We start from the raw sequence: 19,197 nt of genomic DNA, 5'->3' as shown, positions 1-19,197 counted from the left end.
CACATTCATTTGTCGCACGCGCGTATATTTGTCGTAGCCCCATTTGCTCTCTTGGAGTAAGAATTTCCCCAGTCTGTAGCGCGAGAGATTGTGAGGTGATCTTGGAGCTCCGTTTTCTCAGCTATGTCACGTAGAAAAGACCAAATTTCCTTAACGGACATTTCCCTCAGGATGACGGACCTGTAATGGAAAATGAAAATCAGCCTTCCTGTTCCTCCGTACATATGTCAAATACCCAGACCATACACGGAGGGGGTGTTTCTCAGGCAGAAGTAATCCCTAATGAGGAAGTTGTAACTGATGACATTTTGGAGTTTGATGAGGCTGATGGTCCTGAGGAGGGCTCTCAAGGTAGAAAGAAAAGGTTTTCTATGGAAGAGTAACATCTTATTTTTTTTGAATAAGTAACCTGTAAAGGGCACTTTGATTACCTGCGCCCACTGCCATTCTCTAACACGTGGTCACACCATGTCTCCTCGTCATAGCTTGATAGGCAACGCATGTTTTTGTTTATGCAGATTACATGAGAAATTATGTTATGACTCTTGTGTTTAACATAAATTTGCATATTTTGTTTTATTTTTTTGAGCTTTTTCATTAGTCAAAAAAAAAGGAATAAAAAAAAATAATATTTATGGAGGTGTCTATTTTTTTAACCCTACTTTAAAAATAAAATCAGCCATATATATTATGCACTCATAACACAAAGAAAATGAAATAAAAGGTTTGTTCTAGTCTTTAACACACCAACACCAAGTGACCATGGTCATTTTGCAACAAGTTAGAGCAGTGGGGGAGAAAAGCTTCAAACCTGAAAAATCTGGACGGGAAAGTTGATAAATCAGTGTGAAAGTGTCAGATTTATTGGGAAATGCCCCTTTTTCGGGTTTACATAAACCTGTGTCGGGTTTTTGTGGATAGTGGTGTCACACACTGTTGCACGATGTCTGCGACATGTCGCAAAGATTGTGCGACAGAAAAAAATAAAAATAAAAACCTGACAAAACCAGTCCGGTTTTCAATAGTAAGTGAGGGCCACTGTGACTACACATACAGTATCTCACATAAGTCAGTCCACCCCTCACATTTTTTCAATATTTTATTATATCTTTTCACATGACAACACTGAAGAAATGACATAGTGAGTGTGCTGCCTGTATAACAGTGTTTAACATCTAAACCTTGGCAGAAAATGTAAGTACACCCCATAAGTCAAATCATACAAATTGGCCCCAAAGTGTCAATATTTTGTAGGGCCCCCATTTAAGCCTCATGGGCATAGAGTTCATCAGAGCTAACATATTTTCACTGGAGTCCTCTTTACTCCTTCCTAATGACACTATGGAGCTGGTGGATGTTAGAGGCCTAGAGCTCCACCACCTTCCTTTTGTGGATACCCCACAGATGCTTTATAGGGTTTTGTTCTAGAGACATGCTTGGCATTTCCATCACCTTTACCTTACAGTGGTCATTTTGAATGTGTGTTTGGGGTCCTTATTATGTTGGAATACTGCTCTGTGGCCAAATCTTTAAAGGGAAGGGATCATGTTCTGCATCAGTATGTCACAGTACATGTTGGCATTCATGGTTCTCTTAATGAACAGTAGCTTCCCAGTGCTAGCAGCACTCATACAGCCCCAGACCATGACACTCCCACCACCATGCCTGACTGTAGGCATGACACAATTGTCTTTATACTCCTCACTTGGTTGCATGTCCTTAGGCTTGTCTTAAGAAAACTGTTTGCAGCATTTCCAGTGCTTCATCTCTAGAAAAACCTTCCTTCTGGGATGACAACCATGCAGACCAATTTGATGCACTATGCAGCATATGGTCTGATCACTAACAGGCTTAACCTAAATCCCTTCAATTTCTGCAGCAATACTGGCAGCATTTATGTTTTTAGTGTTGACCCACTATAGAGGTAGCCAGGGGGCCTACCTCTGCTTCCCTGGTGTCTGTGGCTCTGTCATTGATAGAGCCTGGCTGGACTAAGCTGTATCAATGGATCGCAGAGCACACAGATCAATGGAGTTCAATAGAACTCTATTGATCTGTATGAGGAATCTGATGATTCCTTCTAAATGTCTCCTAAGGGACTAATAAATAGTGTTGCTCGTGAATATTCGCAAAGCAAATTTTATTTGCGAATATCGCATATTCGCGAATTCATGAATATTCGCGAATATAGCACTATATATTCGCAATAACGAATTTTCGTATTTTTTTTTTTTCACAGTACACATCACAGTGATCATCTCTCTCTGCTTCCAGCTTGTGTGGTGTAAAGAAGGCTCTAATACTACTGTGTGAGACTGGCGTCTGAATTTTGGCATATGCTAATTTTTTCTTATGGAAATTTTAGCATATGCTAATTTCCACATGTGTTAATTTTCACATGTGTGAATTTTTGCTTATGGTAATTTTTGCATATGTTAATTTTTGCATATGCTAATTTTCTCGAATTTTCGCATATGCGAAAATAAAGCGTGAATATTACGAATATACAAATTTAGAGAATATATGACGAATATTTGTCCATATATTCGCGAAATATCGCAAATTCGAATATGACCCATGCCGCTCAACACTACTAATAAAGTGTAAAAAAATTTTTTAATAAAAGTGTAAAAGACACACATTAACCCCTTTCATATTAAAAGTTCAAATCACCCCCTTTTCCTATGTAAAAACATGTAAACATAATAAAAATAAACATATTTGAAAAAAAAATACCAAGCCACAGAATTGCAATTTTTATAATATCCAAGAAAAAAAGTTAAAGGCGATTAAAAAGTTACATCAATACCAAAATGGTACCGATACAAAAAAAAAATGATTATGGCACAAAAAATGAGCCCTCATACAGCCTCGTATGCGAAAAAAAAGCTACAGGGGTCAGAAAATGGCAATTAAAAAATACTTGAAGTATGGAAACTATACAAATCTGGTATTGCTGTAATCAGGCCGGCCTTAAGTATCAAAATAACATGTTAGCTCCACCATAAGGTAAATGGCGTAGAAAAGAAAAACCACCAAATTTGCTAAATTATCTTTGACTATTTTCATTTCACTTCACCAATATTTTTTTTTTTTTTGTTTCGGAGCATTTGTTCTGAAAAATATTAAAAGGTATCATTATAGTAGTTAGTTATGGCGAGAAAGAAAAAAACGAGAGTAAAAATGAAAATTGGCCAGGACAAGTGGATCGTCATGAGGGACAAGTAGCTTTTGCTCCGTTTTAGTCCCGTGGACAAGTAGTTTTATAAAATTTCCACACCCCTGAAGATGATCGGCTGGGTTAGGCCAACAAAAATCTAATTGTTTTGAAGCCTTGGATACTGTATAGACAATTTAACTGGACATTGTATACCATTATAGGCATCTTTTTGCAGTATACACTATTTCCTAAGTGCTGTGTATAGCAGTTCTAATGGTATTGTTTGACAGTATTTCTGTGACTATTGTATGACTGTGTTTTTGTGGATGTTGAATGACAGTTTATCTTGTAGTAGTGTACTCTATGTTAGTAGAAAAAACTAGCAGCCACAGTACATCTTCCATGGCTTCACATAATCCTGTAGGTTCCCATTCCACTGTAGTTAGTTCCCCCATGTATGTAGGTCTCCCTTTAGGAAGATGCCTTTCTCTCCCCACTGTAGGTAGGTCCCCGCCCTACTAAAGGTATTGCTTTATTCTCTCTTAGATGTAAACTCAGAAAAGTAAGCCAAAATAAAACTTCTCATTCCTCATAAAAGTTTGGTATGCAAATATCATCTATAAATTGTGAGTCAGTAGTAAATACAGTAATTATTAAAGGCGGCTCTATCATAAAATCAGTTAACTAAAATTACCATAGCAGAATTATTTATTAAAATTGGACAGAATCTCTTGTGACACGTATAGGTGAACGTCAGCAGTCTTTTCACCTCTGATATTCTGATACTTCAAAGTGTTTATAAAGCAACATTTGTAACATAGTAACATAGTTCATATGGTTGAAAAAAGACCATAGTCCCTCTAGTTCAACCTATATCCTTAATGAATCCCTACTGAGTTGATCCAGGGAAAGCAAAAACCCTCATACTAGAGGTAAAAATTCCTTCCCAACTCCAAATATGGCATCAGAATAAATCTCTGGATCAACATCCTGTCCCTAAATATCTAGTATACATAACCAGCAATGTTATTATTCTCCATAAATTCATCCAGACCCCTTTTGAACCTTTTTACAGAGTTCACCATGACCACCTCCTCCGGGAGAGAATTCCACAGTCTCACTGCTCTTACAGTAAAGAACCCCTGTCTGTGATGGTGTAGAAACCTTCTTTCCTCTAAACATAGAGGATGCCCCCTTGTCATAGATATAGTCCTGGGTATAAATTGATCATGGGAGAGATCTCTGTACGACCCCCTGATATATTTATACATAGTTATTAGGTCTCCCCTAAGACTTCTTTTTTCTAAACTAAATAACCCCAATTCTGAGAATCTTTCTGGGTACTGTAGTCCTCCCATTCCCCGTATTACTCTTGTTGCCCATCTTTAAACCCTCTCCAGCTCCACTATATCTTTCTTGTACACTGGTGCCCAGTACTGTACACAGTATTCTATGTGTGGTCTGACTAGTGATTTGTATAGTGGTAGAATTATTTCCTTGTCGTGGGCATCTTTGCTCCTATTGATGCACCCCATGATTTTATTTGCCTTGGCAGCAGCTGCCCACACTGGTTACCACAGCTAAGTTTACTATTAACTAAGACCCCTAAATCCTTTTCCATGTCAGTCGTCCCAAATATTCTCCCATTTAATATATAACCCCGTCCCGGATTTTTTCTCCCCATGTGCATTACCTTACATTTATCAGTGTTAAACCTCTTCTGTCACTTCTCAGTCCAAACCTCCAACCTATCCAGATCCATTTGTAACAGTGCACTGTCCTCTACTGTGTTTACCGCTTTACAAAGTTTAGAATCATCTGCAAGATTGCTACTTTACTATTCAACCCCTCTTCAAGGTCATTAATAAATATATTAAATAGTACAGGACCCAAGACGGACCCCTGTGGTACCCAACTAGTAACAGTCACCCAATCAGAATAAGTACCATTAATAACCACCCTCTGTTTCCTATAACTGAGCCAGTTACTTACCCACTTACACAACTTCTCCCACAGCCCGAGCATTCTCATTTTATGCACCAAGCTTTTATGTGGCACCGTATCAAATGCTTTGGAAAAATCCAGATATTTGACATCCAGCGATTGCCCCTGATCCAGTCTGGAGCTCACCTCATCATAAAAGCTGATCAGCTTAGTTTGACAGGACCAATCCCTCATAAATGGTGTCATACATTTATTTTTTATCAATATACTCCAAAATAGCATCACTTAGAAAACCCTCAAACAATTTACATACAACGGAGGTCAAACTAACATGTAATTCCTTAATTCCTTTAGAACTCGAGGGTGAATGCCATCCAGACCTGGTGATTTGTCTATTTTGATTTTTTGTAGGTGGCATTGTACTTCTTCCTGGGTTAGACAGGTGACCTGTACTTCTTCCTGGGTTAGACAGGTGACCTGTACAAAGGTAGAAGTAGACAGTAGTAGGGGCCACATTCATTCAACAGGAGAAAGACATCAGATGCTGGCACTGCAGGTATTAAAACAAGGTACAGAGTAAGATCCAAGTAGTCAAAACATGATGGTTAACACATTTTTGTAAAATGTTTTCGTTAAAGGGTTGACATACCCGAAACACATTAACCATCATGTTTTCACATGTTTTTATGCTGTATCCTGCTTTAATACCTGCAAGAAATATAAAGTTTTAATGCGTGGCGGCATCTGACTTCTTTCTCTTGTAATGATAAAGTTTAATGTCCAATAAAGTATTAAGAGAAGTGAAGTCTTAGATTAAGATAGATAGACACTCCCCTTTTGTGTTTTTTCTGTGTTTAATAACTAACTGTAATTTATATTTAAGACCAGCTCTGTCAAAGCAGTGTAGTGTGTTACAGTGGAATTAAAAAATACTTTGTTTATAAAAAAAAGACTTTAAATGCTAACAAATTCACCTCCTGCTAAATAAAGTCTGACCCAACCAAGCCACCTGAGAAGCCACAAAATGAGTAAAATAATTTCCAGCTGTGTGCATTAAGTGTCACATGACATGTCACATGATTTTTGTATAAAACCACCTGTTCTGAAAGGATCCTGAGTCTAACCACTAAGCAAGCAACATAAAGACTCGGAAGCTTGAACATGCCATGGAAAACATATTGCACAAAAACAAATCTGTAAAGAGAAGGTAACTCAGTAACATGCACATACAAGGCAAGGGAGCATTAAAGGGGTTTTCTAGCACATGTTTTTTTTTTACAACTTTGGCCACTTAACAGTGAATAAAAAAATAAAAAAAACTCTGGTCACCTGCTGCGCTCATCTTCCTCTCAGAAATCGGGACACCTGTGCCCAGAGTGGTGACAAGGCCCGGAGTGTCACACTGCCCCTCATTTAATCACAGGTTGCAGCGATGTCTTTTCTCAGCCAGTAATTGACTGAGGAGTAGTGTGATACTTTGGGCCTGGGTGTCACGATTTCTGAAAGGCAGAGGAGCGCAGCCTGGGACCGGTATGGGACACTGGATGAACCACTGGAGAACTGGAGGATAATAAAAGTTTTTTTGTTTTTTTTTATACACTGTTAAGTGGACAAAGTAGTAAAACACACCTCTTCCGAAGGATAACACCTTTAACTAGAGATTCAACAAAGAAACTAAGACCAACACTAAAATATCTGTCTATAGCACTTTTATAAGCCATACTCTGCAGATAAGCAATACTCTCCAGAAAAGTGACAGAAAAACCCCATTATGTAAGGAGGAACCTAAGAAAACATATTTGGAGCTTCCCAGGCAGCATGTGGCAGACTCGCCAAAAACATGAGAGAAAATTGTCTGGTCAGATTAGACTAAAAACAAACTTTTTGTCCTCAATCATGGGAAACGCTATGTGTGGTGTAAACTCAGAACTTTCCACTACCAAAGAATACTTATTCCACAGTGATGGCTACATCACACTGATGCTTTTTGTTGGCAGGGACTGGAAAACTGATCAGGACATTGCAAGCTGAAAAAACTTTTCACATGTCACACATTCTGGAGAGACCCTATCAATGATTTTTTGAGGAGGTTTTGGAAATCATTGCCTCAAATTTTTGCAAAAATGTGTGACCTTTCCTGTGTTTTACACCATGTTTCTGCTGAAGGCATTTATACGGATTGAGCGCTGCTGCTTGCTTCTCCCAAATATATCTAGAGCTTGGTGGAGGTCTCAGCATTGAAACCTGACTGATGGAACCTGACTGAAAACCTGACTGACACTTGGAATAAGTTGGGATTTATCTGAAATCAGATACATCTTACTTGTATCTCTGTTAAGAAAGGAAGCCATTATAATATTAACAGAGCTTTCTGCTGACCACGGTCTCGTAAATTGTCACATTGTCTGTCACAGTTTTATTTCAGGTTATTTACAGCTATTATTGTCTTATAGGTGCCTCAGAAATAAAGAATGTCTTCACGTGTAAATGGAATATTTATAGGTTGATTAAGTATAATTTGATATACAGATTGGCATCCCCATTCCATACCCATTGTGTGCCATGCATCATACGTTTCCACCCAGCCCTTCAACTACTATAAAAGTAGCTGAGCTCTTTCTGAGCCAATATTCACTCACTCTACATCTACTGAAGTTGAACCTCACGGTAAGTATTTACTATAAACTATTGTACGCAGTTGCTTGAACAATCTTATTTTCATTTATTTAATTCTAAAAACAAATTTTTTGCTTGAGAATTGTTAGGAATATTTGATGCTACTTTGCAGGAAATTTTTTAGAAAATCACATATTTAGATCTATAAAATTAATGGAATAACCTCTGTTGGTTGAACGAAAATCTAATTTACCTAAGTCTTTTCATTAAAATTGCATGTGAAAAGCTACAGCACTACTTTTTTTTTTTTATAGCACTACTTTTCTTTTACTTTTTGGCTTCATTTCTCAGTATACATGAATAATGTCTGATCTTAGAACCAATTTGAAATTATATAAATATTTACAATACATCTAATCGATACATTTATTGTCGCTAAAACATAAAATTGACACACAACTCTGTTTTAAGTTAATTGGAACCGTCAAATGTCACAAAAATTTGGCTTATGCAAAATAGTTAATTCCCCCCATGTGTAAATAAAGCTTTATAAAATATTAATATAACCTATGTAATAACATCAGGAAAGGCATCAGGTTAAAATATTTGCAAGCACACAAGTCATGAAACTTTAAAGTACTCTGGTGGAAAACAAATGTTTTTAAATAAACTGGTGCCAGAAAGTAAAACAAAAAAATAAATTATAATTAAATTACTTCTGTTAAAAAATCTTAATCCTTCCAGTACTTATCAGCTGCTGTATGCTGCAGAGGAAGTTTTGAAGTTCTTTCCAGTCTGACCACAGGGTTCTCTGCTGCCAACTCTGTCTCGGGAACTGTCCAGAGCAGGAGAGGTTTGCTATGGGGATTTGCTCCTATTCTGGACAGTTCCTAACACGGACAGAGGTGTCAGCAGAGAGCACTGTGGACAGACTAGAAAGAACTACACAACCTCCTCTGGGGCATACAGCAGCTGATAAGTACAATTTTTAAACATTTTTAATATAGAAATCTAGGTAATATAGAAATCTATCCAGTTCTTCTTGGCTTTTGCCGAATAGCTATGATTCCTGTTTGTCTGTCATCATTCCTATCTCTAAATACTCTAAATTGTTTACAGTAATGTTTGTTTGTTTAGTATTATACTTTGTGGGGCTTTATTTGTTATTGCATGCCAGTGTTTTCCAAACAGTATGCCGCCAGCTGTTGCAAAACTACAACTCAGGGAGTTGTAGTTTTGCAACAGCTGGAGGCACACTCTTTGAATAACATTGTTACAAGCCTATATTACTTGTGAGTAGGATGTTGGTATTTAGGCCAGGAACACTTCCGAATTTCCAAGCGGAATTCCGGTTTAAACTTCCAAATTCCGGGGAAGCTGTCAATGGGTTCCACTACACAGTGAGCACTGCGGAATTTCAGTGGTAAAACTTTTTTTGCTGCTGCAATTTCTCCAGTGAAAGGATGAACTTTCAGCAAAAGTTATTGCCATCTATGAGGACTGGCAATGTCTGCTTGGTCCCGGCACCGGGCACCCTCTGAATCTCTGGCCCAAATTTTTCTGGGACGGAGATTCTGTAATGTGAATCCAGCCTTATTTACATGTGATGTTTTGCTTCAGTGTTTTTTATTTTAATTTTATTTTAGCACCTCCACTTTTCATTAGTAGTTTTGCCCCATTGAGCATTGTTTTACTTTTTAAATTGTGGTCTCAAGTTTTCTTAGAAACAGTTCTACCAGATATAGCTAAACTGTTACTTTACAGAAAATCCCTTTTTCACACCAGAACACAAATCGTAGAGTCCTTTCGCAGGTTTTCACACAATATTGGATACAATCATTTAAAACCGTGATAAATTACCATTATGAATATTCGGATATAGTTAAATACTTTTTTTTACGATAATGTGTAAATAGCAATGATTCATCCATGCAGATCTGGGATTTAGAGTGAAGACGCCCTAAAGATGTCCTCTTTACCCTACATTCCTTGTGTCCCAATTGAAAACCCAACTAAAAGATTTAATCATGCAGAATAAATTGTGGAGATTTGCATTCATTCCTTTAAATATGATGTATTATTGTTACTTAAGTATATCAAAATACACTAACAAATCCTTTTTTTTCCCCTTTTACAGGTGCTCCACCATGTCTTATATCGGTTGGTTATTTTCTTACCAGACTTTTTGACTTATTGACTTTTTCTATCTTATAAATCCTTCTAATCAGCATTTTTCTTTAGAAAAAAATGCACTGGGAAAGATAATTAAATTATCCTGAACCAAAAATTTGGTGTAATTTACGTAAAAAACCTTGTATTTTCACCACATTTTTAAATATATTTTAGACGCTTTTGCACCACATATTATATGGGGACTTGGCTTCAATAAAGCAGGGTATCGTTCAAATGTGCCAAAAAGTCGACGCTTTTTATCATACATTTTTGGTTGAAATGAAGCCATCTAACAGAAGTGGCAGACTTAGACTAGACAGTCTCACACACAGTGGTCTGTAATTTGGTAAGTCTTTTCTGACAAAACCAGCAGTGTGTCCGCAACATAGAAAAAGATGCAAATCTTTCCATTGAAGTTTTTTTTCTGTAATGGTTCCACTGCTTTTGGCTAAAAAGAAAAAACACCCAAAACTGACCAAAATGTGGGAACCAAGCCTAAATATGTGCTAGATTTTTAAACAGCTTAGCCACTGTTAAAGAACTGTAGTGCGATATAACTTATCCCTCATCTCCTGTACGGGGCCGTGGCATTATACTAAAAAGGGGTGTTCCGTCTTCGCTTAATGTGGTGGCCATCACGCCCCCTCCATGTATCCCCTAGAGATACATGAAGGGGGTGTGTCGGCCACAGCTTCCTGCTTGAGACGACACGGCGCTTCCTGCAGACTGCCGTGGCCCCGTAGAGTAGATCCCGTGGGGCCCCAGCAGTCGGACCCCCTGTGATCTATAACTAAGCTATATTGCGCTACAGTTCTCCTTTGAAAATCTGGTCCATTTTTAGGCTTTATTTACATGTCAGAATTTTGTGTTGGATTTTCATACTAAGATTGTGCAGCAGCAGAGTCCCCTTGATTTCAATGGGATTCTGCTGCATCATGCACACAGCAGAATTTCCGCACCTGATGTTTCTGGGGCAGAAATTCTGATTCAGGTGTCCGTAAGAAGAACAAGCTCTTTTGGCACTCCCCAGAAGAATGCATTGCCGTCTATAATATGGCGCATTTCAGTGGTCCTAGCGCCGACATTACAGTCTGCAGAATGTCCACACTGAGATTTTCTGTGTGGACATTCTGGGAGTGTGAACATAGCCCTAGACTGTCTAGTCCGCATGGTCTATTTAGACTTAGACAGATTTTGGTTATCTCACCAACTATCTATTAATAAGACATTTTCTTTGGCACTCATTTAGGCATGTAACACAAGTTTTTTTTAACCTACAATCCCTTTTTTGGAGCTAAACCTGCGAACACAAATTTGTCAAAAAAGTGTTGCCCAGCGTACATTAATAATAAATGGCATGTACCTGTCGGGGTCCAAACGAGAGAACGAAAAATTAGAAATACTAAATTCCACTTTTCTTTGTCAGGTCAAACAAGAAATGCGTTGTCTGTACTGTATTATTTAATAAAGGTCCTTGGTTATTTTACATCATGGTCTGTGGTTGTTCACCTCCATGATCCAGCTAGCACCACTAGCAAACACACTTTTCTGAGGATACAATGAAAAAGAGGTAGCGTGCACTCACCGCGGGTAAACAGCTGCAGGCCCGAGGTCCGGGATCACCACGACATAGACACTTTTCTGACGCTCTCTCGGGATCCTCTATAGTAACTGTAGTTATAGCAGTCATTTACTAAGATGAAAGTTAATGTAACACTCAAAATAAACAATGTTAGAAAAGTCTTTGCTATAGATTACAAATATGAATGATATCTGCTTTATTACCTTTCTCTGGCTAATATCTTTATACATGGATATTCTATTCATATACTGATTACTTTCCATCTGTTTCTCTATTTTTTTCTAGGTAATTCAGCAGGATCATTTTTGGGTTAGTTACTGCTACTTGTTACTCCTGGTATCTTTAACATGTTCCTTTTTCTAAAACAGAAGCGATTGACTAAACATAGATGAGTAGGAATAGTTATATAGTTCTCTATAGTGATCAGATCATCTCTCAGCCAAGGGTGGGTTAAAGTAAAGACACGTCTAGTGGGTTGCACCAAATTTAACATACAGCGTTCACCACAGCAGTTCTTGACATGTCAGCAGAGGCGCTGTTTCTCCGGATCTCCCATAGAGATACATTGAGGGGGCATGTTGGCCACCACTTCGTATAGAGGTTGACATGCCCCATTCCTGGGGAGAACAGAGGTTCCATGCAGGAATTCATGGGGGATCCCAGCGGTCAGACCCCCCACGATCAGACACTTATCCCCTACCCTTTGGATAGGGTATACATTGTCCTGCACAATAGTTTTCTTTAAAGATACTGTATAACAATTAAAGAGGATTTCCAGTATTAAGTAAACAAAGAAAGCAGATTTGTGCGCACATTTATTTTTCTATACTCATTTCCCCTGATGCTCACATGGTAACATTTCCCTAGTCATCTTCCAATGTCTGTAGGCTGAGTGTTTAGAGATCTTAGGGGAGGTCAGCAAAATTTAGGAAACAGAATCAGTAAGGTTAGTGAAGAATTTGTAGGTTATGTTCACACAAAGTATATTGGTTAAAAATACAGGGCAAAATCCAGAATAAAATCCTGACCAAAAAACATGTGTGGGCATAGGTTTACTGTCTCTTTGGAACACAACAAATATGGTCATTTATGTGATATTTACCTGTCTGTTACTTCCAGAAAATAACAGACTTGTCAAGATTGTGTGACTAACTCTAAGCCTATGATATAATATACAACATGTTACAAATAAATTGATATTTTATTAACATTGTTTTTTTTTTTTTTTAAAGGTAATGTTCCAAACATTGTTTCAGGTGAGAGATCTATTTCTCAAATGAAAGTTTATTGTTTCTTAGTTTCTTATAATGTGAATGAGTCACTTATCAGTTATATGGGAGGATACGAGGCGTCATTAAGGGGGAGTTTGCTGATTTGTTCCTGAAATTTCTGCAGATTTTAAACCTGTTACCAACATGTAAATTGAGTTGTTTCGGCAGCAAAAATGTTCTGACTTTGACTGCTTTTCTGTCTTTGTGTGACTACCCCATAGGTTTTTACAGTAGTGGGAGATATGATAGTAACAATCGTCTTACACTAGGGGTTTTTCCCAACTAGGGTGCCTCCAACTCCCAGCATGCCCTGAAAGCCTTCTATCTATCTATCTATCTATCTATCTATCTGTTTATCTATCTATCTATAAAAAAAAAAAAAACCGGGATAGAATATTGATTTTGGCTTAAAGGGGTATTCCAGGGAAATTCTTTATAGGTAACTTTGCTCAGGTAGCTTAAATAGAAGAAAAATATATAACAACTCAGCAATCACAGGTGTTGTTCTTATGAAGTCCCAGTCCTGTTGCGCAGCACTTCCGGGATTGGGTCGGCAGTGGTGGCAGCAATGTTCTTCTTCAGGCACTGATTGGATGAGCAGTCAACTCCTTATGCTGACCCTGACCTTAGAAGTGCTGCGTAGCAGGATTGGAGCTCCATGAGAACAGCATGTGGAGCAGTGGGAGCAAGGAAAGTAAGTATTTGTTTTTCTTCTTCTTGGCATTAACCTAAATACATTTGCTTATACATTTTTTCTCTCGGAATACTCTTTCATTATAATGATCATTTTTGCTTTTCTAATTCTTTTTTAAGGTTGGACATCACCTGTAAATGGTAAGATCTTCAATTTGACTTTCTTATCTAAGCCTATTGATTATATGACCAAAACTGTTACTTAAAACTGCTAAGTAAATTAAAAGTAAAAGACAGGATATACATGTATTGTGACTCACGCTGTGGGGAAACTCGTGTCAGACTCTACATTATATAACATTATAGTACATTAAGTTACCCAAATAGGTTTAAAATTCTGTTATGTTTTAACTCTTACTTTATTGTATGTGTACAGTACTCAGAGATTTATATCCCTTAAAGGATACCTATCATTTAACAAAAGTTTTGGTTGGTTGGGGTCTTAGTTCTGAGATCCCCACCGATCTGTAGACAAGGCCAGGACAAGTGTGAGGCTGTGCACTCACTTACCTGCTTGCTGTGATCTCCCTCCATTTGCACTAGACAGGCTCAATAGACTTATCATGGAACCCGTCTAATTCAACTGGACAGCGATTGCAGCATGCCAGGGAGTAAAGCAGAATGCCAGGGAGTAATACAAGCTTCTCCAGCTCACTGTAATGATGAGTGGAGGTCTGAACACCCAGACCCCTATCAAAACCTTTGACAGGTCTCTCTATGTCAAAAGTCTTGGTAAATGTCAGGGACACTTTAAATAGATGTTTATGTTAAAAATAACATGCTGGACGCCTGTGGCACCACTAGGAACAGCTAAGGAGCTCCAGAATACTATTTATGTATTGATCTCAGTAATAACATAGTACACAGACAAATATCACTATGCCCCAGGCTATAGGTAAACTAATAAAACAATAATTATCTGGTTATGTAATGTTTGCCAGCTTCCCCGATCCAGTGATATAATAAGAGATAACAAAAGACAAAACGAGATCAGGCAAAAGTATAGGGAATAGGGATAGAGAAATAGTTTAACTGAGTAAAAAGTCAATCCAATTTCTAAAGTTTATAGAAAGAAAGATACAAAAGACAGAGCTCCTCATAGAGTGACACTGTGTAGTGCTTTGTAAAAGAATACATAGGTGCCTAGAGGCTTCTTATGCCGAGAGGATCCTGAAATGTGACCCTCAGGATGAAGTTTTGCCAAAAACGATGTTAAGTTATGCAAAAGTATTTATTATGACTCAAACACAACACGTTTTATGAACGTGTCTCCTCTTAAGTGAAAGAGAGAGGGTCACAGCGCAGTATCTGGGTGATTTATTTGTCCTTGATAGTAATCCTGTTTTTCAGGCATTGGCTCTGTAGCATTAAAATTATTATCAAGTTCCAAAAAGTAGAAAACAGAAGATCGCACTCACCACTACAGCTCAGGGTCCTTTATTAAGACATGCACGGCAGGTAGAGAAAATACAGACGCGGGGCACCTCCATGGGATGGTGTCCGTTTCGTGTAGCAAGTGCACTTCGTCTAGCCAACGCTCCCGCGTTGGCTAGACGAAGTGCACTTGCTGCACGAAACGGACACCGTCCCAGGGAGGTGCCCCCCCATGTCTGTATTTTCTGTACCTGCCATGCATGTCTTAATAAAGGACGCTGAGCTGTAGTGGTGAGTGTGATCTTCTGTTTTCTACTTTTTGGAATTTGTTAATGCTTAATGCTTCTTGGATATAATCTGCACCTCCACACTGAGCCACTAGTGCTCATTCCCATTCTCACATCCATATCCACAGGATTTACATGCAGCCATAGTGAAGTGCCAGACATCATCCTCTATCTTGTATCATAAAAATTATTATGGTGGATTCTTCACAAACATAGACACTAACATTGTCACCATGTATTGCTATTATGGGGATTGTCCTACCAATAACCCTTATGACGTGTCCTAATTACCATGTCCTAAAACTGCTCCATTCAAATGGAAGACATGGGATGTTCTTGTGATTGCTGGGGGGTTCCATCAATCACAAACCCATCCCTTACCCTGTGGTGATGTAATAAATTCTGTTAATGGGAAAACCCCCCTAACAAAGTTAAAGGTTGTAGTATGTTGCTAAAGAGCCATGCTGTAAATGAATACCTATTGTCAAATGACCTTATGCTGTGTAATATAGTGTCATAGGTTATACAGTGATGATTTTAGTATTAAACTATTTTATTCATTCAACAGTACGCCCAGTATTTCAACCCCCCTTTAATAACAGCAGTAATTGGGTAAGACCACAACCTCCCCACAGACCACATCATACTTCTACACATCCAAACAACTGGAATAATGGCTGGAACAATGGCTCAAACAATGGCTGGAACAATGGCTCTAACAATGGCTGGAACAATGGCTATGGCAATGGTCGTCCTAGTTTTAACAGCGGATATAGATATTAGTGTGCAAGCGTTAACATAGCAAAGGTGAGTTCAAAAGCATGAAACATCCATGGCAATAATATGATTCCATTGGAAGACCTGATCTGTTTATTTTTACACTTCCTAAAAGAATTGCCCTTACAAGTTTACACCTTAAAGGTGTACTCTGCTCCTAGACATGTTATCCCCTATCTAAAATCATCCGGTGCACAGAGCAACCTACAGCCGCCACGCCTCCTCCATTCACGTCTATGGGAGGAGGCGTGATGGCTATGTACTAGCCGTCATGCCCCCTCCCATAGATATGAATAGAGGGGGCATAGCGTGATGTCACGAACACAGAAGCCCCAGGCATCTGTGTTCATGGGCAGCGTTGGCCCAGAGATCGTGGTCCCAACAGCCGGACCACCCGTGATTAGACATGTTATCCCCTATGCTTTGGATATGATATGTAAGCACTACATGGGACCATGCCTTATTTTTCTGCATGTTTGCTGCTGCGTATTTTTCTACCCATTGAAGTCAATGGGTAGCAAAATCAGCTGCAATAAATACGCAGCAAAATATGCAGAAAAATATGGCATGTGTGACCGTACCTTTAAAGGGGTTCTCCGGTGCTTACACATCTTTTCCCCTCTTGCACACGGCACCCCATTTGTAATCAGTCCCCGGAGCTGTCACGCCCCCTCCCGTAGGCTTGCATTGAGGGGCGGAGCGTGACGCCACACGCCGCCGGCCCGGTGGTCGCCTGTAATCAGACCCGGAGCGAACACGCTCCGGGGACTGATTACAAACGGGGTGCCGCGTGGAAGATCCCGGGAGTCCCCATCGGCGGGACTCCCGCGATCAGGCATCTTATCCCCTATCCTTTGGATAGGGGAAAAGATGTGTAAGCACCGGAGAACCCCTTTAAGGTCTATTCAGATGTCCAGTATTCTGTGCCTATTGAAGCTGTGTTCAGTCATGTAGTTTAAGGATACTGTACATGTAAATACACCCTTAGGGTATGTTCACACGTACGCAGATTTGATGCGCAGGATTTGATGCTCAGGATTTTCTGCTGCAGATTTCAATGTAAACTAAATGATTGAGCACAGCTTCTAATCGGCAGTTACAAATCCTGCGCATCAAATCTGCGCAGGATGCTGTATGAGCGAACGTACCCTTAGGAGGTTTTGCTATGATTAAAGATTACATGTATTTGTAACTTGTTAAATAGAAAACATAACTATTTTTCAGTTGCAATATGTAGATATTGCTGTCACTTACTTGTTATGCTGACCCCTGGGGGTCTTTATATTTGTTTAGAACATTTGCTGAATGTGTCCTGTATCAGTGGGCTCACATATTTAGTAGCATGGGCTGACTGATTCCTGCTATAATTCAGGCAAGGCGATAAGAATAAGCATAGGAAGTGGCCCCTTTCATTAAAAACAGTGTTTTGAGTTGGAATTAAATAAACAACAGGGGCACCCGCGTAAACAACAGGGACACCAACGTAAACAACAGGGGCACCCGCGTAAACAACAGGGGCACCCGCGTAAACAACAGGGGCACCAACGTAAACAACAGGGGCACCCGCGTAAACAACAGGGGCACCAACGTAAACAACAGGGACGCCAACGTAAACAACAGGGGCACCAATGTAAACAACAGGGGCACCCGCATAAACAACAGGGGCACCAACGTAAACAACAGGGACGCCAACGTAAACAACAGGGGCACCAACGTAAACAACAGGGGCACCAACGTAAACAACAGGGGCACCAACGTTAACAACAGGGACACCAACGTAAACAACAGGGGCACCAACGTGAAGTACAGGGACACCAATGTAAATAACTAGGGCACAAATACAAGTTTAGAACAGAAATATCTACAAACAGAAAAAAAATATTTGGCATATTATACGGTATGTAGATCTCCTATGAATAGAGATTTTAGACATGGACAAAGCAAGCCCTACAGGAAAAAACATTTATATTGCAGTAATATATCTCAGGGTGGAAAAACACATTGATAGGTATACAAAATGTCTCTGTGCATTAACCTTGGTGAAAAATGCCCTAAAATGTGGTGAATTTTGGTACATTTTCATCTAATATACACTCATTTTTTGCTTTATAAACTTTCTATGAACCATGCGCATGGTTTTACAGACGGACATGTGGGATTTAGGCATAGATATAGGCATAGATGTTATAAAAAGTTAGACAATTTTAAATGTGCCAAATATAATACAGAGCAGGAGCCGCATGAACTTCTGGCAAACCCGTTTGATGTGACGCCAAAACAGACAGGGCTGGGAGTGTATAGACCAGTATTTCCCAACCAGGGTACCTCCAGCTGTTGTAAAACTACAACTCCCAGCATGTCCTGGGAGTTGTGGCTTTGCAACAGCTGGAGGCACCTTGGTTGGGAAACACTGGCATAGACCCTAAGGACGGCTGTTTGACAAGTAGGGAGACACCTAGTGACAACAGAATATAAGTTTAAACAATTTCAAAACCGTTTTTTATTTTTTTTAAATATGAAAACATAAAAAAAAATATTCTGATGCAATTGATTAAAAAAACAATCAAACAAAAAACCCCATAAAATTATAGTAGCGCTGTAAAGATATTGCACAGCATTAATAAATTTACCCCAAAGTGTCTTGGTGCTTCTGCAGTATTTTATCAACTTTCCGAACACTTTAGCATTTTTGGGTGCATGCTTTTATTTTATTCTTATATTATTTTTAAATGGAGGGAAAACACTACAAAAAAAAGGACAAAAACAAAACCCATGTGTTATTTTTTTCCTAATCTCCTTTTGCGAATAATTCACATCCAGTTTAAATGTGTACTTACTTTATTTTTCCTTTTTTTTCATTTACAGTCTGAAGCTGAACATTGAACGAATGATTCCTGTCTATAACCATGATCACAAATTTGCATTGTTCCTTATCTGCATACTATACTTGCCTCCCATTTTAAACAAAGCGAATGACAATGAATTAAGCGCACTGCATACTTTAAAGTATTGAAATAAAGCTTGTCTGACTGCACACTTTTATGGCTTGTTTATGGTATAATGAACTCTAAGAAGTCAGACATTTGTTTTCTTGTATTCAAAGTCTACTAGTTATTAAATTCAACTTTTGTCAAAAGCGTTGATAGGTAAGGGTCTGAGTACTCAGACCCAGACTGATCAGTAGAACGAGTGGGAAGAGCAATACTCTTTCCACTCTCCCAACTTTCTATAGACAGTCTATAGATTTGCCTTATATAACTATTTCAGTCACGTGGTTTAGAGCCAGGAAAGAATGCTATGACATATCAAAGTTTTCTTTAG

General features: G+C 38.8%; 1 protein-coding gene across 1 annotated transcript in view; it reads left to right on the top strand.

Annotated features, from left to right (window-relative positions):
* The window catches only part of LOC130284698 (putative uncharacterized protein DDB_G0286901), a 29,606-nt gene extending 10,701 nt beyond the window's left edge, over positions 1–18,905 (top strand). Inside the window, exons 2-8 of the mRNA XM_056535341.1 lie at positions 7,558–7,587; positions 9,858–9,880; positions 11,760–11,783; positions 12,707–12,730; positions 13,559–13,579; positions 15,668–15,906; positions 18,742–18,905. Of these exons, the coding sequence (XP_056391316.1) occupies positions 9,868–9,880; positions 11,760–11,783; positions 12,707–12,730; positions 13,559–13,579; positions 15,668–15,882 (297 nt within the window). The 5' untranslated portion in view covers positions 7,558–7,587; positions 9,858–9,867 and the 3' untranslated portion in view covers positions 15,883–15,906; positions 18,742–18,905. The remainder of the gene's footprint in view (positions 1–7,557; positions 7,588–9,857; positions 9,881–11,759; positions 11,784–12,706; positions 12,731–13,558; positions 13,580–15,667; positions 15,907–18,741) is intronic.
* The last annotated feature ends 292 nt before the right edge of the window (positions 18,906–19,197 follow it).

The sequence above is a fragment of the Hyla sarda genome, chromosome 8 (genome assembly GCF_029499605.1).
Source record: "Hyla sarda isolate aHylSar1 chromosome 8, aHylSar1.hap1, whole genome shotgun sequence".
Taxonomy (NCBI): domain Eukaryota; kingdom Metazoa; phylum Chordata; class Amphibia; order Anura; family Hylidae; genus Hyla; species Hyla sarda.
The sequence above is the reverse complement of the archived record's forward strand: the minus strand, read 5'-3'. Positions and strand labels throughout refer to the sequence as shown.